Source organism: Cryptotermes secundus, unplaced genomic scaffold (assembly GCF_002891405.2).
Source record: "Cryptotermes secundus unplaced genomic scaffold, Csec_1.0 scaffold1647, whole genome shotgun sequence".
NCBI lineage: Eukaryota > Metazoa > Arthropoda > Insecta > Blattodea > Kalotermitidae > Cryptotermes > Cryptotermes secundus.
In genome coordinates, this window is record NW_019726261.1 from 158,516 (window position 1) to 178,143 (window position 19,628).

At 38.5% G+C, this 19,628-nt stretch overlaps 1 protein-coding gene across 1 annotated transcript in view; it reads left to right on the forward strand.

The window, feature by feature from the left end:
* Positions 1-15,629, forward strand: part of LOC111864152 (RNA-binding protein 39) — a 35,627-nt gene extending 19,998 nt beyond the window's left edge. The window contains exons 7-11 of the mRNA XM_023851205.2: positions 673-942; positions 2,880-3,084; positions 10,069-10,204; positions 14,197-14,381; positions 14,837-15,629. Coding sequence (XP_023706973.1) covers positions 673-942; positions 2,880-3,084; positions 10,069-10,204; positions 14,197-14,381; positions 14,837-14,949 — 909 coding nt within the window. The 3' untranslated portion in view covers positions 14,950-15,629. The remainder of the gene's footprint in view (positions 1-672; positions 943-2,879; positions 3,085-10,068; positions 10,205-14,196; positions 14,382-14,836) is intronic.
* Positions 15,630-19,628: the final 3,999 nt, after the last annotated feature.

Consider the following 19,628-nt stretch of genomic DNA (forward strand, 5'->3'; position numbering starts at 1 on the left):
TCGTGAAACCCCGCAACAGTGTTAACAGATTAATGCGATTAGGGTTATAAAGTGTGAAACCCCGCAACTGTGAGATAATTAATTGTAGCCGTTATTTGTAGATTGTTAAATAAACCAATTAACCATCTCTACGGCGTCTTCGGTAACGGAAACACGTTACATTGGTGTCAGAAGTGGGATCAGTAACGAAAACACGTTACAATACTATAAGAAATGTGACCATAATTGAAAAACTGTAACTTTGGGAAGCACTGAACTTCATATTTACTTCTGCCCATTCCAGATTTCACTCAGCAGATATATGTAGCAGTAATGCTTCAGACTTGTAGTGGAAGGCATGTGGTTCGAATCTAGCTGAAGCACTGGCTGCCCCAAGAGGTTTTGTGTGGTATTGCTCGATCCCTCCAGGCAAATGCCAGGGCAGTACCTTGATTAGGCCATGACTGCTTCCTTCAGAATTGTTTCCAGTTCATTAGTCATCCTCCATTGGACAGTACATAGCATAGATAGTGACAAACCAGAAACCACATTTTAGTTCTATTGTGCAAAAAGTCTGACTGGAAGTCACATTTGTAATTCTTTTTATTGATAAAGTATGAAGATTTCATTGACAGATTGTGAGTTGATATAAATAAACTTCATCTAATTTGCGTCATTGATGGTATGTTTTAGGCGTTGGGATTGGCAGGTCAGAAGTTGCTTGGGATCCCCATCATTGTTCAACATACACAAGCTGAGAAGAACCGTGCAGGCAATTCAATGCCTAATATGGTGATTCCAAAGGGTAACAGTGGGCCCATGAGGCTGTATGTTGGGTCATTACATTTTAACATCACAGAAGATATGCTGCGTGGAATCTTTGAACCGTTTGGAAAAATAGACAACATTCAGCTTATTATGGATCCAGAAACAGGACGCTCCAAGGGCTACGGCTTCCTCACAGTAAGTTTAAAATTTGTACATTTTCCTAGGATATATTTTGCTTGAGGTTGATTAGTTATATCATCTTTTGAAAAACAAGTAAAGAAGAGTCCTGAAGACATCCCACTTATCAGTTTGATGCCTAACATCATGCTCTAAACTGGTAGTACAAGGCAATTGAACATGTGATCAGTATTCCTCAACTTAAGGTTTGCCCTTATTCAGTATTCAGTTTCAGTGATCCAGAGTCAGCAATCTATGAGACAGACTTTTGTTAAAGTTTTTATTGCTGTCTAATTTCATTGTCAGAGGAATAAAATAGGGATGCTGCTGTATAAACTTCATGTTGTGGTATCTTGCTCGTAGTTGAAAGTTTGATGGGCATTCAAAGTGCAGTTGATACATGTATTTGGAAGGAAACAAAACTTCCTGTTTATTTTGAGTTTTACCAACTGTGGGATGGGGTAGGAAGTGGGTAAAGTATAATTCTGTGTAACAAGAATATGTAAAACAAAAAATCTTGTGCTAATGTGTATATTTACTGTCGGAAAATGGATGAAATACATAATCATCCAGTCTCTCTCCAAATTTCTAATTAAGTATACCAGCATGCAGCACTGGGACAGTAAAGAAGCCTGCTGTACAGTTGTTATGCCAGTGGCTCAAGACCATGGCATCAGATCTCCCCAGAAGTGATATAGAATAGGTATAAGAAGTTTTATCTGATGAAATCTTCTCACGTTATCGGCCATGTCAGTTGGTTAAAAGTTGCCAATGTTTCAGGGATCATCCCTGTCTGATGTCAGACCCAGATGGGGACAGATATGGTCCCGGAAATGTCAGTAATTTTTAACAGGCTGACACAGCTGATAGCTCATGAAGATTTTATCAGCTTTAGCTGCTTCAAATTTTGCTGTATATCTGATAAAATGGATGGAAGGAAAGATGAGAAAGAAATTGGGAATGTTGACAGTGAACATGAGAGGTTTTTGGAACCGTGAAGACATTGAGCCTAAGGTATATAATAGGAATGGTGAACAGAACAAGACTGATAGAACTGAATAAAGGCTGGTGACTTGGAGGAAACTGACTCAATAAGTTTCGTGTGTAAAATATTTTCTTACATGTGTTTGCAGTAAGATTATGAAATTAATTCATGAAATTACTTTTTCTGTGCAGATAATATTTTCTAGTGTGTGGTTGTCTTACATTCAGAATCATCTTCCATTCAGGTAAATATGGTAGTACATCTTAGTGCACTGTGAAAAAGTGGCTAGTCTTATAAGTTATCACACAGAAAATGTATATACTAGAGAAAATTTTCGTTCTCAGTTATCAGAATGTTTTCGGATTCTCATCTTGAACTGAGAAAGCCATTCTTTCGTCTAATAAAATGACATATATGAGACATTGCACCAATGGCCATGCATAATAGTCCAGTGTAAGTCCATAAAATGAGTATGCAATTTAAAGCTGAGGCTGAAAGCAGTGAATCTAGTTCGAGAAAGGACAGATGTAGATATAACATGGTGGCTGAAAAACTGGAATAGTGGGATGTTTAGATGCTGCAATTTCTAGGCAGCAGTGTGCTGATTTTGTGTGACTGTACACACAAACATTCATCTGAGATGCAACCCCTTTTGCAACAAGTTTTGCTGCATGAGAAAACAAATACAAAAATAGCATGTACATATCAAAACCAGCACACAGTCACACAAGAGAAGGCTTCATTCTATTGTGATTCAGCACCAATAACAGCTACCAAAATTTTGATAATAAATAAATATGTTAACATGCAAAATTATACTCTGATGTGAAAACTGATCACTTATATGTGACCAAAAAACAACACCATTTGAAAACTGTAACAAGAGAATCTTGTTTCCATGCTTTGTTTTTATGTCTTCTCAGATGCTCCAGATTTATGTACTGAGAAAGGTTCTTTCTTTAATTTCTAGTTCCATAATGCAGATGATGCAAAAAAGGCTCTGGAACAGCTGAACGGATTTGAGCTGGCAGGACGTCCGATGAAAGTTGGAAATGTAACAGAGCGTTCTGACTCAGCGCAGGGTCCTTCAATTCTGGATAGCGATGAACTGGACAGGACTGGTATTGATCTAGGTGCCACAGGTCGCTTGCAGCTAATGTTTAAACTTGCAGAAGGTGAGTTAGGCAAGGAAATTAAATATATAGACAGCACTGTTGATTAAATACTGCATGATTTTAAAATTGTTCATTAATATAAATCAAAAGGGACCAACATAGGAATAAATACATGTTTCATTAACTCACTGAGGACCAGCTTCTTGAGTGCCAATTCCACCCTTTCAGGATAGAAGCTTTTTACAAAAGAGATCATGACTCCTAAATTTATCGTTCTAGAATGATTTAAATTCTGGATTGTACTGTGTCCGAGGAACAATTAGAACTGCAATGGATGTCCAGTGTAACAAGAATCATAACTGAAAAATTGATGCTTCAGTGAATACTTGGTACAGGGTTTTCAGAACCTGGAAATGTATGAATGGCTCTGAAAATGAAACAGCAAATATTTATGGGTGTTGAACACGCAGGAGCTTATCAGGAAATAAATAAATATCAGTAATCTGTAATGTGTGGACTGTGTGAATCGTATTATCAGATATTAAGTCAGTGAACAGAGGAAATGTCTCGTGAGTTTTACTTCAGACACTGTGAACAGGTGCTATTATCAAACAGACATGGCTGCTATGTGATCTTGTGCTGAATTGTGATTATGTTCAGGACTGAACTTTCCAGTATTTCTGTTGATAATTTTTCTGCATTTGTGACAGTTTCTTAAGAAACAGATTTAATAAAATATAGTTTATTGCTGTGGAAACATAGAACCAGCATAAACATGATGCCTCATTGTTATGACAAAGTTTATATTTGTGAGGACATGCACACTGCAGTCATGGGGATTCAGTACTGTCTGCTAGAAATTAGATGGTATCCTGATTGTGAAGTGCTGCAGTTATGCCTTAGGGATAAATAGAAGTTTGTAAACACAAATAAGAAGTTGTGGCTACGGAATGTGTGGAAATCTCTATTCACATGACATTTCTTGGAATATGAAGTGTGCACTAAATATGTGCAAATGTCTTACATTATTTCCACAGTTCTTGAAAGGCTTCAAAGTGATGGGTAGGATAGGTAGTACGTTGTTCTTCATGTGACTGTTCACAGGAAACTCATTGAAAGTGGTTCGCTGCAAACATGAATTTGTGTAGATAGGGCCAAGAGGAGTGGACAGAGGGAAGCAATAGTGCAGTGGGGACACCTCTCAGGCAGGACCATTCACGTGTTGTAGAAAATGCACTATACAAGGTGCGACAGTTTAATTCCTGGAATGTCCCTGTGAACAGTTTGCTTACCTGTGCACTAGCAGCTGCTGTCACCTTCAAAATACTCTCCTTTTGAAGCTATGCACTCTGTGAGACGATGGTGCCTCTGCCAAACAGTCTTGAAAATCGTTTTCTGGAATACCTAGCATTAACGTTACATTGGATATCAGGAATGTCGGTAAATCTGTCTCCTCAGGGCATTTTTTTTTTAATTTTGGAAGGAGCCAAATGTCACAGGGGGCTAAGTCAGGTGAATAAAGTGGATGGTCCATTTTTATAGTGGATTTCTTAGCCAGGAACTAGAACTCTTAATGCGTCATGTGCAGGGGCATTGTCATGCTGGAGAATCCACCTGTCTGGACAGTTTGGGCCTTTTCCTTTTAAGAGATTCCCTTAACCTTGTCAGCCAGTTTCTGACACTGACTTTCTAACTGATAATTCGCCACTGAAAACCAATCGTTGAATGCGTCACACTCTGGAAGCACTCATGTGCAAGCACCGATGAATATTTCCTCATCAGTTCTCAAAACAAAGCTGGGCTATATTTGGCTGACCAGGTCATAAACAGTCATATCTCAATGTAAATAGTATCGAAACCAGTACCATGATGAACGATGTCTTTGTTCAGAGCTAAGGAATGAACCATTGACATGACCTTACGATCATTTGTTTTGGTTTCAAACCCAAGGTCAAACTGTCAGCACTCCCAAAGAGAGCACGTCGTGCCGCGTATATATATATATAACATTTGGCCAACTCGGGTTGCTTCTTGCTGCATATATACATATATACAGGGGAGTCGCAGAAAAGTGGGGATAGGCTCGGCGAATGCAGCAGTCATGGAAGTTTCTGTCTAATACCCCTCAGTAGGAAACATGAGGTGAACGAGTGAGCAGCGTGCGTTTGCTGTCAAAGCCTATTTTTCGAACAGCCATTCCTACGTGGCAGTGCAGCATGCGTTCCATACTCACTTCGGAATTAAGCCCGGAGGACCGGTTCCCAACTGGAAATCAATTGTTTTGTGTATAGAGAACTTTAGGACAACGGGGAGTGTGGTGAACAAATCATCAGGACGACAATGGACTGTTATGACGCCAGAAAATGTGGAGGCAGTTCGACAGTCGATTTTGAAATCTTTTTCGAACGAGCTCTTGAAGAAATGCATCTAGGAAATATCTGGTTCCAACAGGATGGTGCCACGGCCCACACAGCCCGAGCTTCGATGACAGTTTTGAGGGCAAAGTTCCCCGGACAGCTCATCTCGCTTCGAGGTGACATCCCGTGGGCAGAGCACTCACCTGATCTAACGCCCTGTGATGTTTTTTAAGGGGATACCTGAAGGCAGAGGTTTTTAAACATCACCCCACAAACCTGCTTCAGCTGAAGAATATTATTCGACAGGAAGTAGCCCAAATTCCGGTGCACATGTTGAAGCATGCAGAGGGGAACTTCAGAAAACGGTTGCATCAATGCATAGAGAACAGTGGCTACCACCTCCGAGATATTTTGTTTAAAACTACATGATTTAAAACTTTAACGTATGTTCTTTCATTAGCTAAACATAAATTTTGTTTATCAGCAATAATTTCTCTTTTATTCGCCTTCAAAAAAAGGAAGTTTCTGCGCCCCACCCTGTTTATAACATTCGGCCGTTAAAGGTTAAAACCCCCATGTTTCATAACCCTATCGAACATCTTTACATTGTGTAAAAGATCAGGTGAAATGTGAAGCCGATGTTGTTTCTGGTCATCTGTGAAGATTTTTCTAATTACCAAATCCTCCACAATAATATGTCATACTGTTTCCCTATTCACAATCAGTTCTTCTGCTATTAGTTTCACACCTAATGTTTGATCTGAGTGCACCAAGGTTTGTACTCTGTCGACATTTGCATCTGTCCTTTGCTTTTGTGGCTGCCCACTTCTTGGATCATTTTGCACATCATCTTGCCCTTCCTTGAGCCACCTGTGCCATTCAAAAACAATCACTTTCTTCATAGTGTAGTCACCGTAAGCCACTGTTAATAGGGTAACATTTCATTGGCACTTTTACCAATCTCCACATGACATCTGCTGCTCCAAATTCTCGTCGCTCATTTTTGTACCAACAGTATACCACAGACATGTACTACTACCTCTGCTGCTTGGGAACGAATGACTCATTTAGTCTGTGGCTCATGTAAACACAAGTTGGAACATGCCCAAACATGCTTGGGTACATGAGTTTGCAGACTCAACACCCTAGTGACATGCTGCGGCCATTATGGGAATTAAATTGTTGCACCTTGTAACTATTACAAAGTGAAAGCTGGGTAGCAAAGTGTTATGCTTGACCTGTCTGCACATAGCCCCACCAGTTTGACTTCTCCATCTGCAAGACTCCACTCTAAACAATTTAATATCATATATTGATCTATGGTGCATGGAACAGCCAGGCTGGTACCATATGTCAAATGGTGCAATGACACTTTTCTGTGAAGAAAAAACTTAAATGTGTTCAATGTGTTACATTGATGTTACCCCTTTGTCTTGTATTAGGATTCTTTGGGATGAAGGCTCTTTACTGAAGATTACTGAGTTTTTTTCGCTTGGCCATTGTCTCATAGTCTTTAGAATATTAGGTGGTGGATGAAGTCAAAATCTCAATAATCCATCATCATCAGGACACTTCAGATTTGACTACTGTTTCTCAGTCAGTGGTTATAATGAGTCGGAATAGAAAAAAAATTTGTTTCTCTTTGTGCTTATTTCATTCATGAAGACTCAGAATTAATGGCTGAGCCAAATTGTCATACATTCCTGTATAAATCCAGAAATAACTTGCACTGAATGGAAATTCTGGAAAAGTTCTCTTGTTAAATCGGAAGAATAGTGTTATGCATAAGATAATTAAATTGATGGTACGTAAGAAAATTCACATTAAATAAACTTCTAATTATAGGCTGTACTCTTCTTCTTGGACTTCTGCTATATTAACATTATTCATACCATTGCTGCTCTCTTTTCTTGGTTCTGGGTGTAATGCATCAGTATGTTAAGACATGCTTATTGTCACAATTGTTTACAACCATGGCACACACCCTGTCTTCATTTAATTCCCTCAGCTGCAGATATTACCATATTTGCTAGCATAATTAACAGACTTTTTCTTTAACTCATTACCACCTCCATAAATTACATAACAGTAAAGTTCACGAACTCGTCATGGTAAAAGTACTAGATACCTTATTGCTGAATATCACTGTGGTCGCTTTCACAGTACTGCCCTTAGGAAGTTATGTACTGGTGTCAGTGCCTGGTCCACCCCTCAAAACAATTTTGTAACTGGTTTTGTGGAATGGCCTTCAGAGCTGCCATTGTATTACTCCTGATGTCGTCAGTGACACCAGAATGCCTTCCTTTCAATATTTCCTTAATCTTCGGGAATGGAAAAAAGTCACTGGGGGCTATATCCGGTGAATAGGGAGGGCGTTCCAGGACAGTTGTTTGTTTACTAGTTAAAAACTCCTTTACAGAGAGTGCCATGCCAGCAGGTGCATTGTCATGATACAAGATATGTGATTTGTTGACAAAAAGTTTGGGTCATATCTGTCTAACTTTTTCATGCAGCCTTTTAAGTACTTCCAAATAATAAACTTAGTTGACTGTCCAGTTGGTACAAATTCATACTGAACAATCCCTCTGATATCCAAAAAAAAAAAATTAGCAATGTTCTGACTTTTTGACTTGGACTAATGGAACTTTCTTTGGTCGTGGAGAATTGGCAGTCTTCCATTGTGCACTTTGCTGCTTCATTGCAGGGTCCTGTTGGTAGACCCATGTTTCGTCAACTGTGACAACGTGGCCCAAAATGTCATTGCCTCTCAGAAAGCTCTTGGAAAATTTTTGCTCTTCTCTACTTTTGTTCTTTGGTGAGCTTTGGGACCATTTTTACACACACCTTCCTCATGTCAAGATCTTCACTTAAAGATTTTCCTAACTGTATCTCGGTCAATGTTGGCTTGCTCTGCTATGCTCCTGACAATCAGCTGACGATTTTCACGCACAATTTGACAGCCTTTTGCAATGTTTTCTTCAGTTCTGCTCATTGCTGGCCATCCTGATCTCTTGTCATCAGTTACGCTTTCCCTTCCCTCAGAAAAACGTGTCACGCACTTGTAAACTGCCGTTTTCTTCATAGCGTTATCTCTGTAAACTTGCATTAACAGCTCTCTGATTTTGCTTCCACTCTTGCCAAGTTTAACAGGGAATGTAATGTTTGTTTGTTGCTGTAATTCAAGCTCTGACATTCTCACAATGGCACACCAAAACACACTCAGACAATAATAGATACCACTCAGAAAGAGACTGCCATAGATCAACAACAGCTGTGAAATGCCGATATGTCAACGTCATCAAACCATACTGAGGGTTCTGTCCACTGCTGCCACAGCAAGCACACAGTGGCAAGTTCGTGAACTTTTAAGGACTTGCACAGTCAACTGCATATATGTATACGTTCTTCGTTTGTTTAGGTATTGGCCTCAGCATGAACCTCGTGCATATGGATTACAAAATTTGATTTTTGTGCCAGAACATTCAACAGGTGTAATAGGAAATGGTAGTGCACTTTGCACATTGAGTACAAATGGAAACTGATTATACAAGTAGTGTAGTCATTCTATTCACTCCTTGCTCTCCCGGCTGCCTTTTCAAGAGATACCACATGTTGACGTAGAAATTAATTAAACAACATTTAGTGTTCTGTGATTAAAAAAGAATTATTGAGCACTGAGAATAATGTCTGCTAACTTGGTGGTAAGGGATGCGAAATCTGAAGCTCCCTGGCTCACCCCAGAAATATGCAAGACATGTTAAAGCCTGTCAGAAGACTCCAGTTGTTTGACATGCAGGACAGTTCATTCCATCTGTTTACAGCCTGTCCTGTGAGCAAGCTAACTGGAACCGACTTGTCTTGCACTGCCCACCTGTCTCCTACATAAACCAAAATTTTGGCAAGCCAATTTCTGTGCTTGCTACCTGCTTCACAGCGATTTTTTGCATGGCTTATTCTTTAACCTTGAAAGTCAGTTCACTTTCAACAGACTACACAGTGTGACATCCCAGAACTCTTCATAACCACCTCTGTGAGACCCTCAAATTCTACAACTGCTCCATCCATTTTAATTTTTATTTTGATTCAAAAGTAGAAGGGTTATCTCGATATGTTAATGAAGTGTAATATGTTTAAAAACAAACTTTAGTCCATGGTTCCTAAGAACAAGACATCTGGTAACTTCTGTATCAATAGAGTATCAGTATAAAAATGTTTTGGAAACTGTAATGATTAGGTTTTCATTTACTTGTACTGCTCTGCTCTCTTAAACTCATCTGAAGAGAATGATGCTGAAAGTAAAAATATTTTCATATCAATCCTTTGTGGATATACGAATTTAGAAATGCATAATAGTTATCAAATAATACCTAAGTAGTGGTTGCACAGCAATCCTTTGTAGCTGGTCTTGAATCCTGATTTGTGTTACAGTATGTGGTATTGGTATGAATTCCTTCATTCGCATAAACTGCATATGATGCCAGTTTTAAGTTAATCATCATTAGGTACATTCATGAGACTAATGATTATGTGACATCCAGAAATTGAGTTTTGTCTGGACCAGTAATACAGTTATTTTTCCTTAACATGTTCTGATGTTGGGGTTTATTGTGATCAAATAAATATACTAGTTAACACATTTTCATCATTTGTTCCATATATAATGAAGTTCATTGTGTATCATTTGTAGGCACTGGTCTACAAATACCTCAGGCAGCAGCAACTGCATTAAATCTTAACCCTGCAGGAAGTTTACCAATCCAGCAACCAACACCTCCCATAGCTACACAGTGCTTCATGCTGGCCAATATGTTTGACCCTGCCACGTAAGTTTTGTCAGTGCTGTTTTGTACCATTGTATTCATACCATTTTTTTTTTTTGAGGGTTTAAGGTTAAGCCATTATTTGTAGACTAATAAAGCACTAGCTCCAGAACAGTTTGGCTTCATAAAATGAATATCCACTGAAAATACAACCTTTAAAGAGAGGCAGTATAAAGAACACGAAACAAATTGGTTCTAAATTTTAACAAAGTACTTTTTAAACTATACTTGTAAACAGACTAATTGTAATAACTTCCAAATATTTTAATGCATTCATGCATGTTGCTGTAGTTAAAGATAAGATTTTATATTCTTGGCATTGTGATGATATTTTATGTATGTATTGATAATGACCAAACACATTGTAATACTGATTTCCACCTGTATTGATATGTCCTGAAAATGGTGTCAAAGATCAATACATGTCAAGTATGAAATTTTAAAAAGGAGAGAAAGAAAAAACATTGTATCAGTCACACTGGTCAGAGGTGACAACATTTTATAACATTTTGACTGACTTTGGATTCATTGAGTGGAATGTAATATATGAGGAGCGTTCCAGGGCTATAAGGTGGATGCGGTAGGACAGTCCAGCCAAACTTTGCAATGTGCGCATGGTTGCCAGATTGGTATTTGGTCTAGCGTTATCATGTTGCAAGCGAAAGGTTGTATGCTTCTTTGGCCTGACTGAGGAAATGCTGGCTTTCATCTTAGTCAGCATCATCTTGTAGTCAGAATTGACAGTCTCACCAGGCTCCAGGAAATCCAAGAAAATCACAATCCGCCTATCGCAAAAGACCGTGCACATCACTTTCCCTGCCGAAGGCTGTGTCTTGAACTTCTTTTTTCTTGGGGAATCCGGATGTCGCCACTCCATGGACTGTCTTTTGGATTCCGGCTCATAGTGGTGAGACCACGTCTTATCTCCGATGACAGTGCTGTCCAGAAACTTGTCACCTCCAGCCTGAAACTGGTGCAACAGGTCCTGACAAACTTCAATTCGATGAGTTTTGTGGTCCTGTGTAAGCATCCGCGGGACCCACCTGGAACAAACTTTGCGATAATCCAGCTTCCCCAACATCGTTTCCAATGCATTACAGCCGATATTAAGCTGTGCACACAGTTCCCTGGTCGTTATCTGCCGATCTGTATAGATGAGGCACTGTTCATTGTGGTGGCATCTGAGCAGTGATGCCCAGGGCGTGGCTTGTTGTGCACTTCACTTTTGCCACTGTTGAAATGAACTACCCACTTCCTCACTGTGCTGATATCCACTGTATTGTCTCTGTACACCTTTAGCAAGTGTCGATGGATGTCAGTGGGTACAATTTGTTCGGCAGTGAGAAATTCAATAACATTATGTTTCATATGCACTTTTATGTTAGACACCATTTTGGTAGACTGCTCTGCTGTCGCTATCTGTCGCACGACAACCAAACTAACAGTACATTGGCGGGAAGGTTCAACCTTTACTACAACACCACCATCATCCATCTCAGACGTTACATATTAACACAAAAAAATAGGAGGAGGCATTATTTTCGCAACGCCCTTTGTAGTATAATATGAGCATTTTAGGTTTGTTAGGCATTCAGTGTCATATCTCAGTAAAGTACAAATTTCACCTTCACCCCCTCAGATTTTAGTGAAATTTGTTGAGGTGCAGTCAGACATAGAGGTGAGTTATCATGTCTTGACCTGTATATGTAGGGAGTATAGTTATGTATTTATGCTTGAAGTTCTAAAAGAAATGTTTTTATGACAGGACTTGATGATTTGAAATTGTTGGAACTCTGTCCCTAGTTGAGGTGTGCTGATCTTAGTCTCATTTTAAAGAGAATGAAATAATGTGTCAGTGGAAGTATAACACTACCAAATGTTCGCACACAATTTACTGCATAGTCTGAACATTTTCTTCTTATTAAGTTCAACATTTTATTTACATTGATAGTGTGATGTATTTATTTCTTAAGAAGCCATGTTTTTGTCCATTTCCATCATTTTATCACAATTCCTTCACAAAAATCATTTGGGCATATTATCATGATGCCATATTAGTGATTTGCTGAATGCTTAGGCAGTAGTTACAGTGTTTTATAAAAAGATAACATATTATTCGTTGTAGTCCCAGAGCCAAAGATTCACAACTTTTGTTTTGCATTTTTTAATAAGGAACCAAAATGTATGATGATGAGATACTAATTAACAGTAAATTATGGTATTCTGAATATTACAAAGTAAAGTTGTCCATGTGCTTAAATAATTAAGCACTATGCCATGAAGCATATGGGGGAGTGGATGTATAAACCACATTTTCTTGACATTGGCACTAGTCGGAGGTGAGTGGTCAGCTTCACGCCTCAGCTGCTTTACCCCCAGGAGCCCCTGGTACCCACTGGATAGGAATATTCGTTCTTTAATATTTCAGCTAATATATATTGTTATAATGATAAGGAGAGTAACCGCGTATCCTGTGCAAAAAATGGGCCATTCAGCTATTATTTATTAGTACTGAAATGTGTGCATGCATTCTCCTTACCAGAAACTGTACATTTCCTAATCACCAGTAATACATACAGTTCTTGCTATAAATAATATTTCGGTTATAAGCAACACCAATTTTTTAAACGATACACAGAAAATGGTTGGGCCTAATTGCTGGCCCTTGCACCTTCAAAGATCTGTTGTGCAGTTTTAGATGGTGCATAATAGGGATAAAAGTGCACTGGCATTTTCCAAAATATGATACTAAAATAGATGTTGATAATTAGGCTGTTAAAATATGACAAATGTATTGAACTGGTCCAGGGTAGGGTTCAAATGCATTGTGTTCCATTACAGCAAATTCTAAGAATATCTTGGAATAAGTAATTTACCATATTGTTTTTATTCTATCCTTTAAGCTTGTAAGGACTGCTTAATAATTGAAGAAAAAAATTATTCAGAGCGATTGGTAGGAGCAACTTTGATGGAAATAAAAAGTTTCCTTAAACAAGGTTGTGAAGTATAATTTTTTAGCTAAAATTTTAATGATTTTTCAGTACCGGATTTAATTATAATCTTTAGATGCTGTTCCTGATACGAGGGGGTACCCAAAAGAAACTGAACTTGTTTTTTTTTAACTCTCCACTTACACTAATACACTTGTCTAGTCTTTTATTCCATTTTTCAAAACATTGTCTAAATTCATCTTTTGAGATGCTTGACAGCGCCTCTGTCGTTTTTTCCTTTCATGTCTCTCTTCATTCGAGGAAACAAAAAAAAGTCGCACGGGGCAAGGTCGGGTGAGTATGGAGGGTGAGGAACAGGGGTCATACCATTTTTGGTCAAGAATTGTCGTACAGACAGGGCTGTGTGAGCAGGGGCATTGTCATGATGGAAAAAACCAGTCACCCGACTGCCACAAATCTGGCCGCTGAGCTCCAATTCCCTCCCGACAGCTCCACAATTTCTTCAATGGTCCGTCGTCGATCTTCCTTGATGATTTCACGAATTTTTTCAATTTTTTCATGTGTTCGGGCCGTGGAAGGACGACCAGAACGAGGTTTGTCATCAATTGACATTTCACCATTTTTGAAACGGGAAAACCACTGAAACACTTGAGTTTTCCCCATAGCATCGTCCTTGTACACTGTTTTTAACATTTCAAGAGTTTCTGTTCCACTTTTCCCGAGCAAAAAGCAGAATTTCACCGCCGCACGCTGTTCACGAAAATCAGCCATTGCAAAAACGACGATCACACAAAACAGTTGTCACTATAAACTCTGCCGAAACTAGTCCTTACCTTCTGAAGCAACGGTAGTCGGCTTATCAACTCAGGAATGTTAGCTCTATGCGCTCATAGCGGCAAAACGCGGTACTGCAAAAGCTCTGCCCACAAAAAAATTAGTTCGGTTTCTTTTGGGTACCCCATCGTATACTTGCTTACAAACTAGCTGTAAACTCTTACTTTAATGGTACCAGTATTAAAGTTAATATTGGTGTGTTTCTTGCAGGGAAACAAACCCAACTTGGGATGTGGAAATCCGTGATGATGTAATTGAGGAATGCAATAAGCATGGAGGAGTCCTTCATGTGTATGTAGATAAAGCTTCACCCCAGGGAAATGTGTATGTGAAATGTCCATCAATAGCCACAGCTGTAGCGGCTGTTAATTCACTACATGGTCGATGGTTTGCTGGTAAGTTAGGTGTGGATCATGCTCTGTATGTAGAATTTGTCATGTTTTCAAGGAATATACGACTAAAACCATGAATGGCACAAACGCAATTGAAGCACGATTGTTCCTGAAGTTAGAGACTTCACAGTATTATATTATATTATATTATATTATCATTGTTGCTGGTGTCATTGGTCATGAAAATACATGATGGCCAAACTGGAGAATCACTGATCTAATCAGATGCAGCCTTTAACCATTCTTACATATCTCATCTCTGCTGATTGCTATAGTTTTCCAAGCTTCACTTCCGCATAGCAGAGTTGGTAGTGCTACTGTGTTTCTAACTAGAAAATTGCTTTGAATGCTGTAACTTTCCTTAGTTAAAATTTCCAGATTATGCATTTTACTGGTATTGTGTAAAATATAAATTTCTACTTGAAATTCCAACATTCTTCTGTATCATATTTTTTCAGGGCGAGTTATTACAGCAGCTTATGTACCCCTCATTAATTATCACAGTTTATTTCCTGATGCAATGACGGCACAACAACTTCTTATGCCATCAGCAGCCCGCAGAGGACTTTGAGGGTGTTTTGGATTGAAGAGCAGATCATTGTAAATCCCAAATCCAGTGATGGAACCCATCTCATCATGCCATTCCTACATGCAGAATTGGATGCCATATAAAGACACTAGAAACATCGTGAACTGGATTGGACCACATCCTTGTTTGCACATTTCAGAACAGCTGTATGTTGCGCCATGTCTACATTTTTAAACCCATGTACAAATTTGTGGACCTGCTGATTCACCTTTCTTTTCTCCCAATTAAATAAGTAAACTGGGTTATGTATGAAATGCTAATAATATCTTTTACAAACTTTCAATTTGAACAAATAGATATAAAGTTTTTAGTGTCTTATAATTTAAACATACAAGACTGATGTTTCAGAATGAGAATACACTTTGCTGCTGCAGATGTACTGTAAATCTTGGTGAATGTAGTGGCGTTATGTGTGATGACAGTGTAAGGGTAATCAAATTGCAGAGTGAAATTATGCTTCAAGTTTTTTTTTATATATATATAAGTGCTGTGTTGATTTTCCTTTCTGTGGATTGTAACTTTTCATTCTCATTTTTTACTTTCCACATTAAAGAAAAGGCAACTGCAGTATAATCACTTCTGTGATTCTTACACAGGACCTACATTAAGCTGAGTTCATGGATGTATATTTGTTTGATAAATAAATCTGTTTCCATAAGTGGTATCTGTCTTTAATTGTTGAGAGTAAAGTGTACAATGTGCTGTTTCTCTTCACTGATGGGACAAACTTTGGTTTCCCTTCATAACTGTATTCAAGCCTTTATGTTTATCAGATGTTTCACACAAAGTGCATAACATAACTGTGTAATGGGGGTGATCATGTTCGGACATGAGGTAAAAAGGGTAAAATTTAAAAACCAATTATCTAATTTGGGTAAAATTAATACAGGTGTTCCACAAGGATCGCTCTTAGGACAGTTATTGTTTCTGATTTATATAAATAACTTACCATCTTATATACAATGTTTAGACCCATTAAATACCTCTGTTGTATTATTTGCTGATGACACAGGTGTAATAATCTAATTGCAGACATCTTGAAAGGAAACTTACTATGGTGTTTAGATTTATGAATGAATGGTTTAACTCAAACTTGCTTTCTTTAAATTTTGGAAAGACGTGTGCATTTTTTCGCCAAACAAAATCCTATCAACAAATTAAATATTAAATATGGAAATAAACTTTTATTAGACTCTAATGAGTTTAAATTCCTGGGAATAACACTGGATAATACTATGTCCTGGAGAAGACATCGTATCAATTACAGACAAACTAAATAAAGCCTATTACATAATTTGGAAATCCAAACAGTACTTATGTAATGGTGTACTTTGCCTTTTTTCATTCAGTAATGCCTTATGGCTTGATTTTCTGGGGAAATTCAACTCATAGTAAGCATGTTTTTAGATGGCAGAAGAGAGCTGTTCGATTAATTATGGGAGCTGGGAACAGAAAATTGTGTAGAATTTTTAGTCAATTGAAAATTCTACCTTTGCCCTCTCAATATATCTATTCCTTGATGATGTTTGTAGTAGGTAATATGGAAATGTTTGTTGAAAATTCCAAGCTGTATACAACAGTAACTAGGAATAGTTTGAACGTGCATCTCTCTTTATCAAATTTAACAGTTTTCCAGAAGGGTCTACAGTATATTGGACATAAAATTTATAACAGTCTTCCAGGTAATATAAAACAATTGTCCAGGAACAAAAATCAGTTTAAGAAAGCATTATTACAGTTTCTACATTCATTTTATGATATAGATAAATTTTTTAACTACAGTGACAATAAAACTCATAAATGGGATTTTTACTTGTATATACACTGAAGTGCCAAAAAGTCCTGGGATAGATACCTAGTATCATGTAGGACGCCCTCTAGCCTGGCGAAGTGCAGCAATTCGACGTGGCATCGATTCCACAAGTGGACAGAAGACCTCTGGAGAGATGTTGAGCCATGGCGTCTGGATAGCCGCCCACAGTTCCCTGGTATTTGTAGGTGCAGAATTTTGGGTGTGAATGGACCTCTCTACTGCGTCCCATAAATGCTCAATTGGGTTCATGTTGGGCGAACGTGGTGGCCACACCATTTGTCGAAACTCTCTAGAATGCTCCTTGAACAAATTCTGGTCAACTCCGGTCCGATGACACCGTGCATTGCCCTGCTGGAATATCCCATTGTTGTTGGGGTACATGAAGTCCATGAATTTCTATCATTGATATATTGTTATTGTGTGTATTTTTATTGCAAAATAGTTTTGAATAATAGCTTAGTAGTAGTAGTAGTGGTAGTAACAGTTTAGAAAGCTTATCCTATCGACATAACATACATCATGTCCCATTTCAACTTGTACTCGTGAAGAAATATACTAATATATACTAACTTCAATTAATTTATCAAGTCACGAAATTCATTCAACACACCATCACTGATTTGGCTATAAATGGATTCTTGGGGTGAAGATGTCTGAGTGTCGCCTGTTTCTTCCAAGGGCCTTGAGTTTTCGTTGTTTTCGGACATATTCGGGTATCTAGCGGTCATTTGTGTAACTGGAGGCTTGAGAAGTCTGGTATCCACAGTTTGAGTATTCATTTAACCCCTATCAGCACTGAATAAAATATTACACATATGACGTTGCACGTAACTCCTTGTATGCTGCATATATGCTCTCAACTTATTTGCAATAAATGCACCAAAATTGTCATTTTCCTCCAAAGCTCTCATAGTCATAGGTAACGACTGAATTGACTAATTTCGTTCAGAAGTAGCTTTTAAAATATTAAAAGCGGATGTCATTATTTTGTCGGGATTGATGGATTTTCTTTTTCTGGCCCTCTGTCAACTGTCAACACTTTCCGTAACATCGTCACCTGTGGTAGAGAGTTGAGGTTCCACCATACTCTGTTGAGTGCCACTACTTCCCGGTATATCCATGGTCCCACTTCGTAGCTGAAAAATCTATATGAATAAAAATGTAAATGTTCGTTTGTTCAAAATCTTAAATCCTTCACCGATTGCTTTGAAATTTTGATACAACGTTGCATTCGAATACGCGCGTTATTATATACCTATTATATAGATGTCACACCTGTGACAGGTAAAAACATGCTTCTTTTGAAAAACAGTGCCAGCTGTTGGACGTAAAAGCAACATACGCTATACTAAATATTTTACGATTCCATTTCAATGTTTCCGATTGCATTGTTAAATTGGATTTTCATAGATTTCGATTTATTTTCATTTTGATTTAATTATTTCGGGTGACATTGCGTTGGAATTGAGCTGTGTCGTTTACCATAGCGTTCATTTCGTGAGTATAGTTTATTTTTCATTATTTTTCATTTCGTTTTCTTAACTGTTCTCCGTATTTTTCAGTGCAATTGGCGGTGGGATTGAGCTGTGTCGATTGATCTGCGTTTGAATTGAAATATTTCGTTAGTATTTTTTATTTATTTTTTGTTTGTTTCTTTGTTTTCCAGTTCGTGTTATTTCCTTTTCTAATGTTTTGCAATTTTATATGTTTTTGTTATAACTTTATTTCTTCTTCTTCTTCTTCAGTGCAATCGGTCTACTTTAGTTCATCCAAATAATGCCTCGCAGAAGATCATACTTTGGTCGTCGTACTCGCGAAGCGGAAGCAGTGCGACGAGTAATTGCAAATCAAACTGGGGAAGAACGGGCATCAGCGAACGAGCGAAACAGGCAAAGAATGGCTGAAATACGTGCCGAGGAAGCAGCAGAGCGACGTGCAGCCAGACTTGAGGATGCACGGTTGCGAGCACGGCGATCGCGTTCTGCAGCTTCAGATCTGCTTCGTTCTCAACAGAATGAACGCGACAGGCTGAGAATGGCTGAAAGACGCCAACGAGAAACAGCAGATCAGCGTCAAACACGACTCCATGCTCAGCAATCACGCGATTACAATCACCTTGCATTCCGGTACAGCCCAGCTGAAGATTATAGTTTGAGCCGGCATGTTCTCATCGGCACTATGACTGAAGTGTGTCCTTATTGCAAGGCTCTGAAATTTAATGGAGAAACGAAAGGAATGTGTTGCGCCGCGTGAAAAATTAAACTGCCTCAACTTGGAGAACCGCCAGAGCCATTAAAAACTTTGCTTGCCGGATATTCCGCCGAATCAAAGCATTTCCTATCTAACATCAAGAAATACAACTCATGCTTCCAAATGACGTCGTTCGGCGCAGAAATCGTAACAGCTCAATTCATGCCAGCTTTCAAAGTCAAAGGACAAATTTATCATAAAGCCGGCTCCCTGCTTCCGTTTCATCGGCGATGGCAATGATGAATTGAATGCACGCTGCGGAATTTCTACCGGCATAAAAAGGTCCATCGTTTCCCAACTGCAAGAGCTTCTTCACGAAAAAAAACAATTTAGTGCGTTTGTTCAAAACAGCAATTGACATGATGCCATCTGATACACACAAGATTGTTACTAATGCTGACAAAACGCCTGCTGGACAACATGTGTGAAAATTCAATGCTCCAACTATAGACGAAGTGGCAATTGTTATAGCCGGAGATCAATTCCAACCTAGAGATATTGTTCTTCATCGGAGAAACGATCAATTGACAAAAGTTGCAGAAACTCATCGATGCTACGATGCCCTGCAATATCCAATCTTTTTTTGGGATGGTGCCGA